Source organism: Coturnix japonica, chromosome 3, assembly GCF_054131305.1.
Source record: "Coturnix japonica strain WE chromosome 3, WE-NBRP24, whole genome shotgun sequence".
NCBI lineage: Eukaryota > Metazoa > Chordata > Aves > Galliformes > Phasianidae > Coturnix > Coturnix japonica.
This window is the reverse complement of record NC_140665.1, coordinates 100,324,048-100,341,862: the sequence shown is the minus strand read 5'-3', so window position 1 is coordinate 100,341,862 and position 17,815 is coordinate 100,324,048. Positions and strand designations below refer to the sequence as shown.

The following is a 17,815-nucleotide window of genomic DNA, read 5'->3' as shown; positions in this document are numbered from 1 at the left end:
GAGAGTGAGGTGATTGTCCCCTCTACTCAGCTCTTGGGAGGCTCCCTCTGCAGTATTGCATCTAGGCCTGGGGCCCACAGTACAGGAAGGACATGGAGCTCTTGGAATGGGTCCAGAGGAGGCCACTAAGATGATCAGCTGGCTGGAGAACCTCTCCTATGAGGAAGGGTTGAGGAAGTTGGGCTCATTTAGCTTGGAGAAGAGAAAGCTGCGGGGAGACCTCATTGTGGCCTTCCAGTACTTAAAGGGAGCATATAAACAGGAGGGGGAATGGCTGTTTACGAGGGTGGGCAGTGATAGGACAAGGGGGAATGGTTTGAAACTGGGAGGTTTAGGTTGGGTCTTAGGAGGAAGTTTTTCACTCAGTGGGTGGTGACACACTGGAACAGGTTGCCCAAGGAGGCTGTGGATGCCCCATCCCTGCAGGCATTCAAGGCCAGGCTGGATGTGGCTCTGGGCAGCCTGGGCTGCTGGTTGGTGACCCTGCACACAGCAGGGGGTTGGAACCAGATGGTCACTGTGGTCCTTTTCAACCCAGGCCATTCTATGATTCTGTGATTCCATGAAGGCCAAGAACTAGAATAATTCTGAGTTCTGTTCTCAAAAGTTGCAAAGCAATGCTGATATAATCTGACTGTTGTAATCACATTTTTTTCTGCATTGTGCAGTATTTGCCTCTAGAGATTTGCAGGGAATGCTGGTTGTGATATTACAAATCTCTAATGAATTTTGGATTGTTCTCATTTGAGCTAACAAATGCGCAAAGCATCCAATAAGCGAGCATCAGTTTCTTTAGGATATCTCATGTTAAAGACTTAAGATTTCCTCTAAAATCTGAACAATGGACTCTTGAAAAACGCAAGTACTCCCTATTTGTTTCATCTGTGAGCATTAATGCCAAAATAATGGCAGCTGTCCAAAGCAATGAAGTAGTGTTTCCTAAATATGAAGTAATAAATATTTCCATTGCTAAGTGCTCAGATCCCACCCCACTTGTCATCTGAGCAGCACTGACAAAGAGCATGGAAAAAATTGTTTAGTTTGCTATCAAGAGGCTACGCATTGAAGGTCAAAAAGCACATGTTCTTGTTCTCCTTTCAGTTTGTCTCATTTGCTGCCCATCGAATTGTTCTTACAGAAATGGTGCATAATGGTTCATTTTTAAAACGAACAAAAGCACTGCTTCATTATGATAGTGGAGTTGCCTTTTCAAAGCTCATTTCTAAATATAGAGGTCAGTAAGTAGGGTTTTTTTCTTCCTTTTTATGTCGCTGTCCTTTTTGTTTCCTAAGGAGCCATGGCAGAACAGAACTTGACAGTTGACTTTTTTTTTCCCCTGAAGAATAAGACATTATCCTCTTTTCCCCTTTTCTTTTTAAGTGCGCTCATTTTGATCTTTTCTTGTTGGAATTAATGAAGAATGATGGGTTGATGGGCATTGCATAAATACCTACTATCCAAACACTTCCATATTGTTGTGGTGAAATAATGATGTTAGGAAGATTCCTGTTCAGGATAGTGCAGAAAGAGAAGTACTGAGACTGGCAGAAGTAGATGTAGTGTAAAAACATTGCTTTCTTTTGTATCAGCTTTGTAAAATGCATATATGGCGACATCTTACTGTTTTTTTCCAATAGAAAGAAAAAAAACATGCATCCCAAATCAGGTGATATCAAAACAGACAATAAAAATATTACGGTGGCATGGCTGTTAAAGGGACTGAGATGTTAGCTACGATTTAGAGGTTGTGCTTATCCAGTTCAGCGTTATGCAGGAAACAGATTGTTTCAGATATGAGTCTTTCTGGAGGCTCTCATTGGTACAGAAATGAGATTAGCTTGTGTTTGAATATCCTTATGCAAATTTGCCAGTATTGTGTAATTGGTTTGCATTAAAGTATATAAACTTCCCTTTAGCATCTGTATTTGAAGCTAATTAAACTAACTTTTTGATGGATTCTGCATTTACATGCAATATATATTTAAAACAACCCTTTACTTACTGATTGAGTATGCATTGTGAGATGAGTAATGATATGTTTCCTTTTTGCCCCATCTGTGTGAGAGTGACATGAAAAAAACAAAGCACAATAAGCTTTCTTGTTCCCTTTGCTTTTATTTCTGCAGGCTATGAAATCACCAGAATTAAAAGAACGACTGGAGGAGTCAGAAAAGTTGATTCAGGAAATGACTGTGACTTGGGAAGAAAAGTTAAGAAAAACTGAAGAGATTGCACAGGTTTGCTGATTTTTCTTTTTCTATATCTGTTTGTAATGCTTATAAACAATAGGTTTGCTTCCTTTGTTTGTCTGAATCTCTCGCGGTTATGGGTAAGTAGGTCAAGCTTACCGCCCTTGTGGAAAAACTTCATTTAAATCCTGTGATAGCTGCTGGCTGTTTCCCAGATTACAATTCTAGAGTGACAATAATAAATTGTCATTCTATGCAAATTAAGAGGTTATTTGGAAAAAAACCAGAATCCATGGATGAGAGGATTATAGGGATTTTGTATTCTTCAGACAGCAAAATTGTTGTTTCTGATGAAGGATGGAGCACTGAGAATGTTAAATGCAAGGTTATGTACAGACTGCATTAGTACCAAAGGCAAAGATCATGCTGGATATTAAAAAATAGAATGTTTGAATTCCTGTTTGTTTTAATACCTCTTACACCCCTATTTAATGCCTCAGAACATAATTGAAGATGATAGCTACGCTGAAAAATTGTGCAGGACACGAGGATTATTGCATGACACTTCCAATTCTTACCACACAAATGCTGATGTATATATTTGCAGTAGGGAACACTGAAGGGGGAGAACTATTGAAAGGTGATGAATAGCTTGTAAGAAAACTGAGCCTCCAATACAAAGCCCTTATTGTAGATGGCACGATCAGAATAGGCTTTGACTTGAGTTTTAAGGATCTATTGTAAGAAATGTTCCTTCATATAAGAGGGCTTCCTGGCTTTCAGAGCAAAATCATACCATGGAGCACCCTCTGTATAAAGGGTGAAATCTAATAATAATGATAATTCTGATCTCATCTTACACAGTAGTTTGTAGGCGTAGAAACCCTGAATATGCAAGGAGGTTGATGAATCAAAGTAATGAGATCAACGCTCCAGAATAAATCTGCCTTGATGTTTGCATACAGCTACTTGCTTTGGCACTCTTCTTTATCCAAATTCTCAACCTGCTCTGAGCCTTGCAGCTGTAGAAGAAGTGAGGCTTGTTCTGAGAGAGGATGAAGACCAGTGTTTGTGCAGTTACAGCTCCACTTGAAAGCCAGTGGAAGGAACTTTCTCACATCATCATCAGGCATACATGAACCCAAGGCTAAATGCATTTCTATTATGGCTTGTCATGTGTTTTTATTCCTATCCAGCTTCCACCACCACCTGCCTGACAAATTTTAGTGGTAGAATGTAGAGGTAATCATAAATCTTTGAGAAGGATGATTCCTCATGAAGAATAAGAACTGCTGAAGAGGCGCTTCATAGAGATGGAGGGACAATAAGGGTTCAAAGCCTTAAAGACAAGGCAATTTTTTCACATCTTCACAGAGTATTTGACATACTTCTGATTCTTCAGTTACTCAACACAAGGTCAAAAGTTAATGGAAACTGGCTCATTTTCTGTAAGTGAACCCTGTGAGTTTTAGACCATGGGCCAAGGTCTCCTTTCTTTATCTGTGACTGTAGATGGTACGGAATGATGTAAACATCAGAGCCTGGCACTGGTGACAGAAGAGAGGGCTTTGACATCACATTGCAGTTTTCCTCTGTTCTTTGTTTTGCTCTCTCTCACAAACACACATGAATTTTCCTTTCAAGGACACTGTTGGTTTCATAGTTTGTGGGAAGACAGGGTAGAGAAAATGAAGAGGGAGTTGCGCTTGCCATTCTTTGCAATTTTAATCTTGGTTATACCAGATAAAGCTCTGATGTTGAACAGAGAATTATACTCCAAATAATGACATGATAAATTTTTGCCAGCTCGTAAGTAAATTTCAGGGTCATAATGAACTTCCCTCCATCATTCCTGTATAATCTCTTCTAAATATATATATATTTTTTCATCAAGTCTCATTGGCACAAATAAAGCTGTTGTGAGTCTCTCATGTTTTTTACTTATTTGTTTTATTCTCCCATTTTTGATTTCACTTGGTAATTCCCTGAGGGACCTCCCATGTTTTTATTTTGTTTGCTGTTGTGGACAGGGAGTCTCATTCCACTTTCGGTTTCTATATGATCCTTGGATCTATTCTCAGTATTCATTTCTCTTTTTCTTTTTTGTACAAGAATCCCTTTCTGTTCTGTTTTCTCTGTAAGACAGAAATGCTTAATGTTCCTGTTTCCCTGCTGTAGTCTTCACCCTACCACTTCCCTTTGAAAGATGTACTTTTTTGCACAGTAATGCTTTGTTGTGGAATTCTATGAAGTCCATTGACAAGAACAAAACATCATCCAAAATGGTACTGTTCTTGTTCAGCAGGAAGTGTTATTTGCATCACTTAAATAGAAGGTTGTCAGGTTTTGGTCATTTTGATTTCTGAGGAATAAAAGATAGACATGGAGCTTGATTTGGCAGGGACTTGACTTAACTTTGAGCCTTTTAGCTCAACGGAGAAAATAAAGGGCTGAAGAGATGGCTTTGTGGTAGTGCTTGCTGTTCAGTGAGGTCATGGAGAAGCTCCTACAGTACAACAGTGTGCTGCCTTCAGCTGTTGTCATTTTGCACTGAGAGGATGCAACAGTGTGAGACCACAGCACGTAGCACTCCGAGTCCAGAGGCAGAAGGACCAGAGAAATTACAGACATCCTGCTTTAAAGTTTGATACAACTCAGGCTTCTGCGTCTCATCTATTGCAGAAGGAAGAGCTGCCTTTTTCAGGAGGAGCTGCTCTTTGTTTTGCCTTGTCATTTTTGGCAGGTAGGAATGTGTTTCCTAGGGACTGGACATCAATCAGCCTGATTTTTTTTTTATGGCTACTCTCTTACAGGAGCGTCAGAAACAGTTGGAAAGCCTTGGCATATCGCTTCAATCTTCTGGAATAAAAGTTGGGGATAACAAGTGCTTCCTGGTTAATTTGAATGCAGACCCAGCTCTCAATGAACTCCTGGTCTACTACTTAAAGGTAAAAATAAATATTGATGTATTGTTTTTTTCTAACAGAAGGACTTCAGTGCCATTGACACAGATGCACAGTGTGTGTTATAATATTTCATATCTGAATCAGTATGTGCTATACAGTGGTTCATTTAAAATAGTATTAATATGACCTCTTTACTTCAAATGCAGTTCTCTGTCGCAGAAGAGGGTTTGGGATTTACATATATGTATATATATATATATATATTCATAGAATCATGGAATATCAGGGACTAGTATGAATCATTGAGTCTCAGTCTGGAGATATTTATGTATTTAAAGAAACGTAGAGATGTTCTGTTTTACAAATTATCTTCCATTTGTCAAATGTCACAAAATTTTACTCAGAGAAGTGATTAGTATGGAGATTGGCCATGTCGGTAGTCAGCTTGCTGCCACACGTAAATTCTCAGTAGTGATTTCAGCTTACCAGATGTATTTTTATTCCTTTTCTTGCAGCTCACCAGGAGTGAAAGTCAGGTTCTGTTCTGCCTTTGCACTTCTGTGCACTGATGTACAGTGCCCATTACTGATGTTAAACAGGAAGTGTATAACATGGCTTTTGGACTCTGCACTATGACAACTGGGCAGTTTGTTCTACTTTAACAAACCACATAGACATGATCTGGAGGCAGGAGGAGAAACGAGAGGCAGCTCTTTTAAAGTCACATTTAGAACACAAGTTCTACTAATCCGGCAGCACAAAAACTCTGGCAGTTTGAGCTTCACATTAAATCGTTCTCTTTGAAGTGCTGTGTGCAACTCTCAAAGCAGCCACACATTAGCAGTGGGGCTGGAAGATGGTTTTGTTTCAGTCTGTCTGTGATCCTCTTTCCTATCAGTCATCTTATCGTTGCTCTGTGGTATCTCAGTGAGAGCAAAGCAAAACTTTTTCATTGTGTTCTCTGCTTAAAAAAAAAAAAAAAAAAGAAAAGAAAAAATAGCTGAGCTGAGATTTTGGGAGAGGAACTGTAGGTGTTTTGCCTGTAGGTGTCTGGAGTGTGATTCAGGCTGCTAAATCAGCCTCAACACTGACCACTACTGAAGCAGAGCCGACCTCTGTGGTGTTTGTTGAGAACACATAACAAGAACACACTGAAGACTTCTTAAGTGTCTTGCCCACGTTCTCTTTGATGTGTTCATTCTTATGAAAGCTCCGAATAAGAACTTAGCCTCACTTATCTGTTTTATCTACTCTTCAGCAATTGCTTACAGATGCTTAGAGATGCCTCCAAAAGAAATAGATGAACTGGAGCACATGTAGATTGTTCCTTCCTCTGCCAAGTTCCTTGTCCCTCGAGTACTTAGGGATTTACTAAGCCAGGGGATGATCTAAATGGAACCTGTGTAATAGCCCTGGGTCTAACCACTGTGAACCTGCCTTAATTCCTCTTTGAAATCCTTTATTCTTTTGGCTTACTCAACATCCCGAGGCACTGAATTCTATGGTTTAATTATAGAAACTTCTTCATCTTTGGATGTATCTGTTAGCTGTGAAATTTCCTGTGCGCTCCCTACTTGTTGCTATAAGAAATAGTGAGGATTTGTGTGCAGTGTTTCATTCCCCTTTTTCCCTTTGCAGGAAGTATTGAACAGCTTTCAGATTTTGGAAGTTAATTTTGAAGCTATAGCCAGAAGGAGGATGGCTGTGTTAGCACTAATGAAACTTTGCAACCCATTGCTAACGTCTGAATTAATTTTCCCAGGAGCACACATTAATAGGATCGGACAACTCTCAAGATATCCAGCTATGTGGAATGGGAATTCTTCCTGAACACTGCATCATAGACATCACCCCAGAAGGGCAGGTTATGTTAACACCTCAAAAAAACACAAGGTAAAGGAACAAGGCACAGATCTTGCTGTGTATTAATTGCAGTTTTATCTAGTATTTTGTTATTAGTGGGCAAAAAGATAATCGAAAAGACTCACTCTTCCAGTTGGGAGGAAGTAAGAAAATTCTGTCTCTTGTATTTTGCTTGAGGTTTCGTTTGAATTATTATCTACTCTTCTGTCAGCTCACATATTTCATTCTGAAGAGATTTCTTTCAGTGATGGCATTTATAATCTAAGTTTTCAAAGAGAGGATGTGTGAATTGCTTATGCTTTCAGCAAGTAGATACACACTGATTTGCAGCTGTGTAGATTTAACTCTATCAAAATTTGAATTAATTTTCTAGGAAATCTGTTGATATGCAAAGAGCAGCTGAAGCATTTGTTGCTTTATTTGATTAAGTAGCAGTACTTGAAAAGCAGGTGGTATATTCAAACTGATCACAGAATGACATGCAGTGTCAGCACCTCCAGTAATTTATTGCGAGAGTCACAAAATTAAAGAATTTCACTTCTATCCTGGGTCGTATTTGATCCTGCTGTGAGATGGCACGAGATGACATCCTGAGATTCCCTTCAGATTTGTTGTCCTATTTTGAGAGGTAGTATTTTCAGTGTTAATCTGACTCTGAAATAGAGGTAGTTTCTCTAATTTGCGTATTATCTTTAAACTGTTTATGTACCAAAGTTCTCCAAAGGCTTATTCAAAGATATGTCTGTATTTCAAAGTAGTTAGAGAAGTATTCACTTCCAGTTAGATTTATCTCCTGCTTTCTCATTTTTAAGCCCATGTCTTGAGAAATAAATGTCATAAGATCTGTCCAAAAGTAGTGAATTCTGCAGTTTAAACAATCAAAAGAAGACACAGGGTAGATGAGTAAAGTTTCTTTAGATATAAGAAAGAAATTCTTTACCTTTAGGGGGGTGAGGCCCTGGTACAGAGAATATGTGGGTGCCCCATCCCTGGCAGTGCCCAAGGCCAGGCTGGACAGGGCTTTGGGCAACCAGGGCTGGTGGGAGGTGTCCCTGCCATAGGATTGTAATAGATTGTAATCCACGAGCCTGTTTTCCTGCTCTAACAAGCTACATTAAAGCAAGCAGTACCAGAATAAGAATATGCTTCCTATTGTGGTTTTGTTATGGTTTTACTTCAGCTTTTCATCTTTTCACAGAACATTTGTGAATGGTTCTGCTGTTACGGGTCCTATCCAGCTACATCATGGAGACAGAATACTATGGGGAAACAACCACTTTTTCAGGTAGAAAAGAAATGAAATAAATTGCAAGTTTCAACCAGGTTACTTCTTCACCTTATGGTAAAAATGTGAATGGAGCATGCAGGCTACAGAGGAGGGTGATTTCTTCTTTATTGGGGTTATGAAAGCAATGTTGGTGACTGAGTATTCTTGAATGCTGGATGTCATAGCAACTGTGCATAATTTTAATTGCAGAACAGTAGGTTGACTTCTTGCATTTTCAAGGGACTGTAACCTTGCTGATGAAGACTTTGCTATTCATTATCAGTAATGTTCTCTCACTGCGGAGATTTAATTCTTGGGATGTTAACTTTAATTTGTTTCAGTAACTAAGAGTGTTCCACATTTTGGCATAATGTTAATACTAAGTATTTTCTCTGATGAATGTATCACACCTAAGGCTTGAGTTGAATAGTTTGCCTTTTGGATTTGACATCAATTTCATGCCTGTGTTATACAGTGATCTCAGTCTTACAAGGTCATTATGTTCTCTGTTCTCTGGCATTCCAGCTCCAGCCATATCTCAGACCTTCCTGTGTCAGACAGGAGCACTGGCAGAGGTTTTCTGTGTAGGATTGTGTGTGTGAGACCCTCTGTGGCTGGTCTGAAGTACCTTAAAATCAGGGGATTTAAATGATAATCTAAAATAATTGAGGGGTGACAGAGCACTGGAACAGGCTGCCCAGGGAGGTGGTGGAGTCTCCTTCTCTGGACATATTTAAGACCCACCTGGACACCTACCTGTGTGACATGGTGTAGGGAGCTGCTTTGGCAGGGGGGTTGGACTCGATGATCTCTAGAGGTCCCTTCCAACCCCTACAATTCTGTGATTCTGTGTAAAACATAGTTCTTTTCTTTTACACTTGCCTCTATTTCATTAATATATATATTTTTTATATTTATATTTTTATATATTTTTATTTGTTTTTCATATTTTGTATGTTATAATACTCAAGAATATGATAAGAGTAATATGTACTTAAAAACATTTATGTACTAAAAAACATTTATTTCTGCTCTTTATTTCCTGTAAATTATTTTGGTGTGGGAAAAAACAGTAATATATAAGTAATATATAAGAACAGTAATATATAAGCTTATATACAGCTATATAAGCTATGTGATTAATGGTTTTGGGTACTCTGCATTATCAGAGTGTAATGTAATTTAGTTTGCCTTGAAGTCCCTTGTTTACTATGGGGAAAATTATGGCTGCAATCAACAGACAAGATCAACAGATTTCAAAAGGGAAAAATCTACTGATTTGGATAACCTGCTTAATTAAAATGTGTTTTTTAAGCAACCCTTTGTTTCGAAGATGACCATGTTTTAGTTTAAGATTTTCTCCCTGTTTCTAAAGGCTGAATTTGCCAAAGAAGAAAAAGAAAGCAGATCATGAGGATGAGGAGCGAGAGAACTCTATGAAGTGCAGTAATAGCGTTGAGCAGCTGGATGTAGATGGAGACAATTCTAGTGAAGTGTCCAGTGAGATTAACTTCAGCTATGAATACGCCCAGATGGAAGTCACTATGAAGGCACTTGGTAGTAATGGTAAGAAGCAACAGAAGTTATTAGAAATATGCACAGAGATGGATGCCTCATTCCTGGGGGTGTTCAAGGCCAGGTTGAATGGAGCCCTGAGCAACCTCATCTGGTGCCTGACTGAATGGTTGGCAACCCTGCCTGTTGCAGGGATGTTGGAACCAAATGACCTTTGAGTTTCCTTCCAATTCAAGCCATTCTATGATTCTGTGAATATGAGGTTATAATGTCAGGGAATGTTTAGCACCAGCTTTTTCCCTTGTAGCATCCTACTGGAGAATTTTTCTTATGAATGACTCATTGTAGCCTTTTTTGCACTGGAGGGGAAAAACACCGCCACAAAATATTTTGTTTGGCAGCTCTTGGTGAGGAAAAAGCTGAAACTGGAATGCTGGTGGAACTGCAGCCTCAAATCAGAATGTTTTTGCTTTGCTGTTTGTTTTTCATGTGTTATGTCTCGCACAGGCATTAACTGCAGTGATTCTTGTCTCTGCAATTATATTCTTTAGTTTTTGTGGTCTTACATAGCTGCCCTGGATTGGCATTATTTTGGGACAGAAGTAGTGTTTTTAAGGACTGATCTTTTCCAAGCTCTCTTAAATCATTCACCCACTCTGTTCTTTGGGTCTTTATTTTGCTCCATAGTTCAGCAGCATTTTTTAAATGTGCCTTACAAAGAAATACAAACTCTTCCTTCTTTTATGTGACATAGTACTATGTTTACTGTCTAGTACATTCTTCACAGTGGATCTCACTGGCCACTTTAGCTCCTGGCATGGATATCTGTAGGCCTATATGAAGTGAACTATGAAGGCAAGGTAGTTTGTGCCTTGCCCAAGGCAGTACAGAACATCTGTACAGAACCTGGGTCAGAGCTCGTATTTCGAAGTCTCCGCTCTGCCATATATTCATTACTTGACTCCCTCAATTTAACTTCATGCTTACCAGATATTCAACCCCAGAAGTTCTAGTTTCTTTATTTTTCAATGCCTACCTAGATCCTATGCAGTCCATCTTGCAAAGCCTGGAGCAGCAGCACGAAGAGGAGAAGAGATCTGCACTTGAACGGCAGAGACTTATGTATGAGCATGAACTGGAACAGTTACGAAGGCGATTGTCTCCAGAGAAGCAGCATTTCCGCAGCATGGACAGGTTCTCCTTTCATTCTCCCAGTGCTCAACAGCGTTTACGGCAGTGGGCAGAGGAGAGGTGGGTAATCATATCTGACCAGCAGGATTGTTCATTTCAAGTTCCTTAGTGCTAATGAATTTTGCAAGGTTTAAATTGCATTACACATTGTAAATTCATGACAGCTGCTGGAAGATTGTTCTCACTCCTAACTTGTATCCGACCTGGGCAGGCTCTGGTAACCAGAAGATTGCAGAAAGAAAAGAGAGTTAAGAGGGTGATGCAAAAAATTTAGATCCAGAGCACTGCAGGAGCTGTGTAACAATCACAGAAGAGCCACAGGCCTCTACCTCTTCATAGACAGTTGCACTGAGTATATTATCTTCTTCCTCTGAATGGTCTTTGCCAGCGTTACTGACAAAAGGAGCAGCTGCAGGAGGAAGATGAAACTTTCCCTAAAACAATGAGTATGGTAAAAGATACAATGAAGAAACACAAATCTAATTTAAGGAGTGTCCTTTGAAATTCAAAGGACTTGAGGCAGTCCAACAAGGTGTTAGCTGTCTGTCTTGAATATTCTGTGGTGCTGGATTCCTGCACTACACAGTTGGTGCTCTAATACATTTGCCAGGGAGGCAAGTGAGCAAGTGGGTTGTGATGTCTGAACATATCTGCCTCTGTAAGATGGAGCATCCACATCTGTGCTGGGAAAGCTCTGGGATAAGCCGTGTGAGTACTGACTGTTCAGCAGATGCATGGAGAAGTCTCCAAAGCTGGCAGTATGCTGATGTCCATACTACTAAATTCATACAGACAACCTCTTCTTTTCCAAGAGGAAATGTCATTTAATTTGCCTAATTTTTGTGTTAAAAAGCCAAGTATTGACTTTTTCCCTGTCAAGTGATCCTGTGCTTTGCAGTCAGTTCCAATACTTAAATGCCATTTTCTTCTGTCTTTCACTGCAACAAATTGCCTTTTAGAGAAGAAATGTTGACCCACAGCCTGAGAAAGCTGCGAGAACAAATTGTTAAAGCCAATTTGTATGTGAGAGAAGCCAATTTTATTGGAGAAGAATTGGACAAGAGGACAGAGTATAAAGTCACCCTCCAGATCCCAGCTTCAAGCCTTAATGCCAACAGTAAGGTAATGTAACCATAATGGAACTAAAACATTGTTCATGTAGTTTGCCCCTTGGAATTCATTTTCATTTTTTCTGACTAATGGTCTAGATAGTTTCCATTGATGTTGGAGTTCACATTTGCTTCTGTTTCAGAGTGACAGAGTCCATGTAGATAGATACCATGTGGATTGTGATAAAATCCATCAGGGTGATAAAATCATGTAGAATCCATCTACTAAATGTGTTTACTGTCACCTTATAGGCATCTATCTGCCTTTGCATCATGGTACTGAGATGAGAAATTGCTGACATCCTCATTGTACAGGGAGGAGCTGGAGCTGAGGGGATTTGGATGATTCCTTCCAGATATCTTAAACATTTTGAAAGGAAGGAACCAAACCCAGACTTCTCTGTTGCAGTCTGGCGACCTAAGCTGTCTTATCCTTTCTGGTATTGAAGCCAGCTCAAAATTTTAGAGATAATAAAGTCATCCTCATCAGTAAAGTAGATATATTTTAACCCAAGATTAGAATTGTTCTGAGTTCCTTTAGAAGTTTCTCTCGTTTACTTATTTTCTTGCAGTCTTGTGGCACACCCAGAAACATTACATTAGTAAAGCCTTGTGATGCATTTCCCCCCCCGTAAAGTGTTTTCAGGAGTTGAATTTTGCCTTAGCTAGAACTTCAGGCTGCTGTAACTTGAGGATATTTGTGAAATGCCTAACTAGTCCTATTTGTAACAGTTATCTAAGGCGAACATCCACACAAACTGCTGCCTGTGGCTGGGATGAGACATGGCAGTTAGATGGCACGTGAATGTGCTGTGACAGCCAAATTCAGGCTGTCATGCTTAAACTGGAATCATTAAGCTGTGTTTAAAAAAAATAGTCCAAACTTTGCAAAAGTGTTCTCGGTTTTTTTGTTGTTTGTAGACTATTTTTCATTACTGTGACATAGGTTCTGCATTGATCTCTCTTTAATTGTTTCTCAGAGAGGTGCAATTCTCAGCGAGCCTGCTATTCAGGTGAGAAGGAAAGGGAAAGGCAAACAGATCTGGTCACTGGAAAAGCTGGAGAATCGATTAGTAGACATGAGGGATCTTTACCAGGAGTGGAAAGACTGTGAGGAAGACAACCCTGTAAGTAAGAATTACTCCAGTACTGTGCCAGTAGAATTATTTTCCTATTCATTTTTTTGGTTAAGTAGATGTTTGGTTAAGTAGATCTTCTGGTTCAGGAGGAATGGTGTGGAGAGAGGGAGGGAAAAGGCAGAGGTAACAGTTTGTCTTAGCCTTTATTTTCCTAGTACAGAAGCAATCTTCAACATTTCATTAACCCTTGTCACTTTGATGCTTGTTTGCATGCATAGCTCAATGCAGTAAGGAGACATAACCAGAGCTGGGGCTTATGCTGACTTCTCTGAATCTGATGGTGTTGGAGAACATGTTGAGTACATGCCTTGATACTCTGTCCAAAGTTAAAATCATGTTTGCATTCTTCTCGTGTCCTGATCTGGCTTCTTGCTTGTGTCCCTTTTTCCTGTTAGACTCGTTTTGCAGCACTTGGAAAACTGTCATGAAAAGTTTGTTTTTCTTATTTTCTGCTTTTGGTTTAAGGTGATGAGAGCTTACTTCAGACGAGCTGATCCATTCTACGATGAGCAGGAGAACCACAGCCTTATCGGAGTAGCCAATGTCTTTCTTGAGTGCCTGTTCTATGATGTGAAGCTACAATATGCTGTGCCAATCATCAATCAGAAGGGAGAGGTTTGTCATTTTTCCATAATCTGTCCTTACTCATCTGCTTATTTACAGTCTGTGGATGTTAATATCAGTATGTCCTAGATATTTTCCAGTTTCTTATGCACAAGATCTCTACTAACAGATTGTGCAAGTCCCGTCATGCCTTACTTGGGTTGTTGAGGCTTTAGATCCCATCACAGTGATGTTGAAATACAAAAGCTTTGTGTGTACCCTCCAAAGTGAAGCAGCCCAAAGTACACATTAGAACCAGTATAAGCTGTAGGTCTACGGTCTTTCACTGACTATTGCTCATAAAAGGCTGTTAAATACAATACAATAGAAAATCTTCAAAGACAGCTAGAGCAAGCGTTCTATGTGCACTCTGTGCCTTGCATACGCACTTTGCAGACTCTCCAGAGACTGATGGGATGATGAGTGAAATTGCAGCATACTGTTCCCAAAGTCTCTCTAGTGCCTGATGATTTTTAGAAAAGAAAACTCCTTTACAGCAACAGTCTTTGCTCCAAGCTTTCTTTATCTGCTGCTACAAATGAGCATTGAAAGACAATAGAAAGGAAGAAAATGTCTGCTGGCAGACTGGAGACGTCAGTGGTAGTTATCTGAAAAGGGATGGATTTGTCATTGCTCTCTGGCACATGCATCATTTGTGCTCCTTTTTCATCAGGTATCTGGTCGTCTCCACGTTGAAGTTGTTCGAGTGAGCGGAGAGATAGACGAAAGGCTGGTTGGTGGTGAGGATAGTCCTGATAGTCTCAATGAAAATGACACTCAGGAGAGAAAACTTGTCTGCAGGGTGAGTTCCAGATATACCCCAACCTCGTGAGTAACCTGTCTTTTCATCCCATCTTAAAATAACAAAATCCCTGGTGCAGTGACTTCTGGGCATTAGATATCTCTGTGTAACCTTGTGTGTAATGTTCAGTTCCAGTATTCAGCTACAGAGGGAGAGTTCTGGCTCTAAACTTGTTGATAAATAATATGAAATGGTACTGATGTTACAGGGTTAATAAAAAAGTGACAGTCATTTAGCTGTGTGATATGGACAGCGTTCAGTGCTTCGGCTGTATTTGTTTTCATGGTCTTTGTTCCCTTAGTTCTCCATGATTTTTTGAAGTCTGAAGGTATTCATTAAACTGTATTTATATACAAGTGTGTACGATCTTAACCCAGATGGTTTTATTGTACTTTTAGAAAACATGGAAGATTTGTGTGCTGGGATTGGAGCCGTAATATCTAATTCAAAAGCAGCCAAAGAATCTGATAAACTTCCTTTGTTCTGTGAACCATTCTCTCCATTCTTCTCTTACTAAATATTTAATATTTTGTGAAATATATACATCTGTGCTTTGATTATTAATAATAAAAAGCAAGTGAGCAAGGAGGACCTACTGGGCATTCTCTGTGGTAGTAAAATGCAACTTAGGCCAAGCTTCAGTTAGGAATAAATAAAGGACGCAAAAAGCACTAAAGGGAGTCTGACGTATTTGACCTTAATATGACAGAGAGGTAAATAGAAATGTATTGCTTGAAATGTGGCTGATGCATTGGTTTTGTTTAGAGCAGATGTATTCACAACATTGTGGGTTTATTTGTTCATTAAAGAAGGGAATGGGTGGGGAAACGCGCCTTACTTTCCTGTTGTCAGCGCTGTTCTAATATTATTTCCAACATAAGGACAAAAATATCTTCAAAGAAGGAACTGTCAGAATAAGGGAGCTCACTTTGGTAGAAGTATATGATCAGTCTTATATTCTTGAATTATAACTTTAGCTGCAGCTCTCCATCAAAAGAAACTGAAATAATTTGGTGTATTTCTAAAATTCACTGTGCTGGTTTTTACTCCCAAAAATATGCGATTGCTGACATCTAGTGGCGGTTTCCAGGTGATGCACTCAAAATACAGTGGATTATCAGTGCAGAAATGCATCGTTAGCAAGCTTTAATTCCCAATAAACCTTCTCAGTTATCCGTTGTAGGGGAACAGAAGAAGATTGTTCTACCAAATGAACCTCCAAATTCTATCAAGAGAATTTAATCCTGATGGATAAGTTCTTTTCCTTTGGTTCTTGTCTTTTCTCTAGATTAAAATACTCCAGGCAACAGGTTTGCCACAGCACCTCTCCAACTTTGTGTTCTGCAATTATACATTCTGGGATCAGCTGGATCCAGTTAATGTTGCACCTGAAGTGGATCCTTCTTTATCCCCCATCAGCAAGGAGCCACGGTGCATGGTTGTCTTTGATCATTGCAACGTAAGTATATATATTTTTTCTACTTTATTACCGGAATTATGGGCAGGTAAACCAGGCTTATGCTTGCATAGTACTGTTGGTTGCATGTTTGCTCTCACTACTGTACTTTGTGAGGCTGATACTCTAATGCTATTTTTTGTAAGAACTTGTCCTTGTAATACACAATTCATTTGTACGAAAATTACTGAAGATGGTGAGGTAGATTAATGAAGGAAGGCAGTCTGTTTGGCAGAGACTTATATTAGTTTACCCAGAGTAAAAAGGCAGCTGGCTATGAGTGGAAGTATGATGCCCTTCTAAGTATATGCCTACATCTGACCTCATTGTTCTCCGTTGACATCAGTGAAGAGACATGGGCAGTACTGGGACTTGCTGCCTTTCATCTCTAAGTTGTTGAAGTACAGTGTATATTAGAACAGGCTGTTTCTTCTTTTCACTTCAGAGCAACTAAGTGGAGGCATCCACAGTAGGTGATCTTAGAATCATAGAACAGTTCATGTTGGGAAAGACCTTCAAGATCATCAAATCCAACCAGAACCTGACCATCCTACCCTAACTCTAACAGCTCTCTGCTAAATCATGTCCCTGAGTGCCACATCCAAATGGTTTTTATACACATCCAGGGATGGTGACTCAACCACCTCCCTGGGATCCTATTCCAGTGCTTAACAACCCTTTCTGAGATGTCAGAAATCAAGTTAGTTTAATCCCAGGCAATCACCTGAGTTTTCTTCTTGTTCTTCCTCTCATTTGTTATTACACTGAACAGTTAATTCCATTCATTTGTAAAGCAGATATTGAGCCATCTGATGAGTTTGGAGTTTAATTCTAAGTTTTAGAATATAAGATATGTTTTAGAGTTTGGATCAGGACTTGGAACTGGATGCAGTCATCTTACAGCTTGTTTTAAGCAAGCCTTGCCTGCTGATTTTACAAATCAAGATAACAGTTCTTCCTTTCCTTCACATTGTGTCTTGGGAACTAGGGTAACTTTACTACATCCTTATATTAAAGTCAAGACAGTAAGTCTCTAAGCTTAAGTCAGCGCTGTGTGGTGACAGTCGTTGTTAACCTGTTTGTTGCTTGCAGGAGTTTTCTGTAAATATTTCTGAAGACTTCATGGAACATCTCTATGATGGTGCTCTGGCAATTGAAGTATATGGGCACAAGCAGAGTGGGGACCGCAAAAATCCAACCCTGTGGGATTTGGGAATCATTCAGGCCAAAACACGGAGCCTTCGAGACCGGTAAATGCAGAAAGTAGATTTGTGTTTTAAAAATTTGGAAAAATCGCTGTCTGAAAGGCTTAATTTTGAAGCAGATTTAATATAAGTAGTGAAATTTTGAAGCACAAAAAAAAAGGTGTTTGAGACAATTAGAAATAGACTATTGGGAGAACATCATGTGATGTGTCAGTAGGTTTTAAAAACTGAAAGAGGAGAAATGCTCATCTCTGTTCTAAATTAGAAATGGCCAAACTCAAAAGACTTGGAAGTCCCTTTTATTTAAAAAAACCCATGTACATTGGTAATGTTTTAGAAAGGAGCAGAAAATAAGAAGCTGATTAATTTTTGTTATATTGTTATGCTGATCTGAGCCGGAAAGAGCTATCATGTCTAGAGCAGCAAGATGGTTGTTCTGACTGTACAGTGATGTATTTATTCAGGGTTAGACTCCTGTTTGTTTTTGGACGTGAAGTGTTATCTCTGTAATACTTCCACTGAAAGAGCTGTATGACTAATTGCTTCAGTTAGGGTAAATATTGCAGTAAT

General features: G+C 39.4%; 1 protein-coding gene across 10 annotated transcripts in view; it reads left to right on the top strand.

Moving 5' to 3' along the window:
• KIF13B (kinesin family member 13B) overlaps positions 1 to 17,815 on the top strand; it is a 112,049-nt gene that overhangs the window by 51,908 nt on the left and 42,326 nt on the right. For all 10 annotated transcript variants that reach the window (XM_015859718.3, XM_015859716.3, XM_015859712.3 and 7 more), the window contains 12 exons: positions 2,127 to 2,237; positions 5,003 to 5,137; positions 6,858 to 6,988; positions 8,157 to 8,243; positions 9,601 to 9,791; positions 10,781 to 10,991; positions 11,891 to 12,053; positions 13,021 to 13,167; positions 13,645 to 13,794; positions 14,456 to 14,584; positions 15,873 to 16,043; positions 17,133 to 17,290. In XM_015859718.3, the coding sequence (XP_015715204.2) occupies positions 2,127 to 2,237; positions 5,003 to 5,137; positions 6,858 to 6,988; positions 8,157 to 8,243; positions 9,601 to 9,791; positions 10,781 to 10,991; positions 11,891 to 12,053; positions 13,021 to 13,167; positions 13,645 to 13,794; positions 14,456 to 14,584; positions 15,873 to 16,043; positions 17,133 to 17,290 (1,784 nt within the window). The remainder of the gene's footprint in view (positions 1 to 2,126; positions 2,238 to 5,002; positions 5,138 to 6,857; positions 6,989 to 8,156; positions 8,244 to 9,600; positions 9,792 to 10,780; positions 10,992 to 11,890; positions 12,054 to 13,020; positions 13,168 to 13,644; positions 13,795 to 14,455; positions 14,585 to 15,872; positions 16,044 to 17,132; positions 17,291 to 17,815) is intronic.